General features: G+C 35.1%; 1 protein-coding gene across 1 annotated transcript; it reads right to left on the reverse strand.

The window, feature by feature from the left end:
• Nucleotides 1-426: 426 nt before the first annotated feature.
• On the reverse strand, nucleotides 427-3,037 carry LOC145059251 (putative receptor protein kinase ZmPK1). The gene has a single exon (XM_079007097.1). It carries the CDS (start codon nucleotides 2,975-2,977, stop codon nucleotides 524-526), a length of 2,454 nt encoding a protein of 817 aa, XP_078863223.1. The 5' UTR covers nucleotides 2,978-3,037; the 3' UTR covers nucleotides 427-523.
• Nucleotides 3,038-3,641: the final 604 nt, after the last annotated feature.

The raw sequence follows: 3,641 nt of genomic DNA on the forward strand, positions 1-3,641 counted from the left end.
AAATTAAATCAAAGATGTTTTATCGACCACAAGAAAAAAAACGAAAATTTAAGAATTTACAAAAAATTGACATGTGTCAAATAGCATAGCTATAAGGGGGACATGTGACATTTAAATGTTTTATTTATTAGATGAGGTAGATATAAAATAAAATAAAATTGAATGGTGATTTGTCATAATTTTAGTGAGTAATTTTAGTGAGTAATTTTAGTGAGTATGAATAATTATAGAAATAAACGGTAGGAGGTAATTTAATTTCTCTTATAATATTAAGTTATAACATAGATTTGCGGAGATGCTCTAAGTTGGTTATACGTTAAGCGGCCTCAATTCTACTCCTGTGTAAATAATTAGGCTTTTCATCCTCTTCGTAAACTAATACAAAGAAATTTACTACCATCATAAAATCTTCTTCTTGTTGTTCTTTTATTTCATGTATATTCAATATGATATATTAATGACCATAGAAAGACCATGTTAATAATTACATGCAATATATTACAGAAGATCATTGTCATCATGTTCATGGTGATACCTTGTTATATATACTACTGACCGAAGCTTCATTCATATCATGACTATCATGACTCCCAGGGTGGAGAAGGATATTAACTACTTGGCTCATTGAAGGTCTTGCATCTCTATCTTCTTCAGCACATTGTAAAGCAACTTTCACAAGATTAATCAACATTCCCTTATCGTATTCACCACTCATCCTACTATCTACAATTTCCCCAATCCATGTTCCATTTTGGCTTCCAATATGTTCACGAATCTTCTCCCTCACCCATTCAACCAACGTTTGGTCTCTACCACTATCACCACCTAGTTGCACCATTTGTAGTGGGCTCTTTCCGGTGATCATTTCCAGTATCACCACTCCATAACTATAGACATCAACTTTTGAGGTGATCGGAAGATTGAACACCCATTCTGGAGCCATGTAACCTCGTGTACCTCGAATCCTTGAAAAGCTTGAAGTCTCATTCCCACCTCTATCGAACAGCTTGGACAACCCGAAATCAGCCAACTTTGGATTGTAATCAGCATCTAACAAAATGTTATGGGGTTTCACATCACAATGCAAAACCCATTCCAAACACTCTTCATGTAAATAAGCAAGCCCTTTTGCAGTACCAATTGCTATATCGAACTTCTTCCCCCAATCAAGTTTGTTAGAATTCAAGCTGGTTGCTAATGACCCATTCTCCATATACTCATAAACCACTAGCCCGTGTTTCCTTTCGATACAATAACCAAATGTCTCTATCAAATTCATATGATTTAGCCTTCCAAATGTGCTTATTTCTGCTAGAAACGCAGCTTCTCCTTGACGATTAACCTCCTTCAACACCTTTATTGCCGCGATTCTATCATCAGATAATTTCCCTTTATAAACCACACCAGCACCACCTCTCCCTATCTCTTCCCTGAAATTGTGTGTTGCAGTTTTCAGCTCAGCGTATGTGAATTTTTTGAACCTTGATGCTATGGGGTAGTAGCTTTTTGCAGATATAGTCGAATCTTTGTGAGATATATAAATGAAAATGAGTATCAAGAGGATCTCAAGAACTCCAATTACCATCCCAAACCATCGCAAAACTTTTAGAGAACCATTTTCATGTTTTCTCTCATAAGATCTTGGAATCGGCATGATTATATGTGTAGGACAACTGGAGTTGGATTCGATTTCATTGACTAGTGCTTGTTGAAAAGATGATACCAAGTTTTGTGGTAGCTTTATATAGATTGAATGCTCAAAACCCAATTGATATCCGTTGTATAATAGATTCTTCAGGTAACAATTATAGAAATTGGTATCGAATTTGAATTGGAATCCTTTACAGTTGCAATCGTTTAAACAATCTTGTTTGCAGGCTTCAAGGGTTCTGTTCTGAAGGAATCTCATATCGTAACCATAAAACTCCACATGATGAAGCTCAATGTAATCTTTCTCTCCCTGTTCGCAAGGTTTAAATTTGGGTTCACAACCATAGGCCCAATCACTTTGATTTTTTTTCTTATATCCATGTACACATTCACATTTCCTCCCATGTTTTTGAGAATAAGTACAAAGACTATTTGGTCCACATACGCCATGAATCTTGCAGGGACTGGAAAAAGCTTGCCACTGAACCTCCCACTTTTTTCGTCCTTTCTGATCAACAAGACTATAAACTCTAATATTACCATCAGAATCAAGCTTCATTATTCTATTGCGTCTTATGCCAAAATCAGAAACAAAGAACCCGAAATCGTCAGATGAGTTGAACTTACCTTCAGAATCGAGTTTAGCAATTCTACTGTTGTTGAAAGTGGATCTTCCCGCTTCCCAAGTTTTCATATAAGGTGGAGGCCAGTAAACACTCGTTATTTCAGGACCATTGTAAAGAAGACTCAGAATATTGTTGTTCTCAAAATAGAGCCTAAAGAACCCAGAAGAGAAATTTGACGTACTTCTTGAAGAAACGAGTTGTGAGTCTTTGGTGAACAGTTGATCATGTAGAAGTGTATCTGTAGGATAATCGAAGCTTTGCCAAAGCATGCCTGGAACGCCATTAAGTTGATGAAGAACGAGATTTCCAGTGTCTTCAAGTTTTAAATTGAGTGAACCATTGGTGGATTTTGTCTCTGTGGACCAAACAATAGAATGATCTGCGTCTTCTAAAACAAGATTACCATCGTCGTGGAGGGAAAGTTTGGAGTGTTTTCCATTAACTGGTATGTCTCGATTTGCCATCCAAACTACAGTGGGATTCTCATTTTTCGCCTGTGGCTCTGTGAACCATATGGAAAAGCAATAAGCGTTGATGCCTACCTTGTAAAATCCGGCAGTGAAAAGGCCATTTAGCGAAACCAGATTATCATGTTCGTGATCAACAGAGATTGATAAGCCATTAGATAAGGCATTAGCCTGCGAAGATGACGTGAAGAGTGAACTGTATAGGGTTATCAGAAGTGGAATAATAAAAAACATGGCATTAGCATAACCATGGGAGGGTATTGTGCAGGATTGATCTAATGCTCTTATTTTTAGTTTACTATAAGTGAGTCTTTCGTTCACATTGAGCACCCAAAGGAAGACTATAAAAACAGAAGGTTGAAAATATCTTTTGCAACTTTACACACGGCAACACAATTTCAAGATAAATTTGTCTTGTGTACAACTTCCATTTTTAAATGACCAATAGTTTTGTTAATTGTGATTTATTAAAGGATAAGGAAGTTAATCATGTTATTAGTAACGTGTTATTGAATATTATATAAACTCAAGCAAAAACTTTTACTAGGTAATTAAAAACATTCGCTTCAATATAATATCAAAATCATCATACATACTTATAAAGTTAGTATTTTTCCTTGAACCTCATGAATTTGAAACCCCCATAAAAATTTGCAAACACCTCATGCATTTGAAACCTCTTATTTTAATGAATACCACTCAAAAGTCTCTTAATAATGATTAACAATTCAAAAGTTTTATAACTTATATAATACATTTAATAAACAATTAATAGATACTCTACTATAAAAAGGTCAATTTTTTTGAATAGACACACAAATACAAATCACATAGAAAAATGCATAGAGGAAACAAGTTTAAAGTGCATGTAGTTAGAAGAGAAAGTGTACATAGAATG

Source organism: Lactuca serriola, chromosome 6 (assembly GCF_051521515.1).
Source record: "Lactuca serriola cultivar US96UC23 chromosome 6, Lser_US96UC23_V15, whole genome shotgun sequence".
NCBI classification, from domain to species: domain Eukaryota; kingdom Viridiplantae; phylum Streptophyta; class Magnoliopsida; order Asterales; family Asteraceae; genus Lactuca; species Lactuca serriola.

Coding starts and splice junctions, on each gene's coding strand:
- LOC145059251 (XM_079007097.1), bottom strand. CDS start 2,977: ATGTTTTTTATTATTCCACTTCTGATAACCCTATACAGTTCACTCTTC.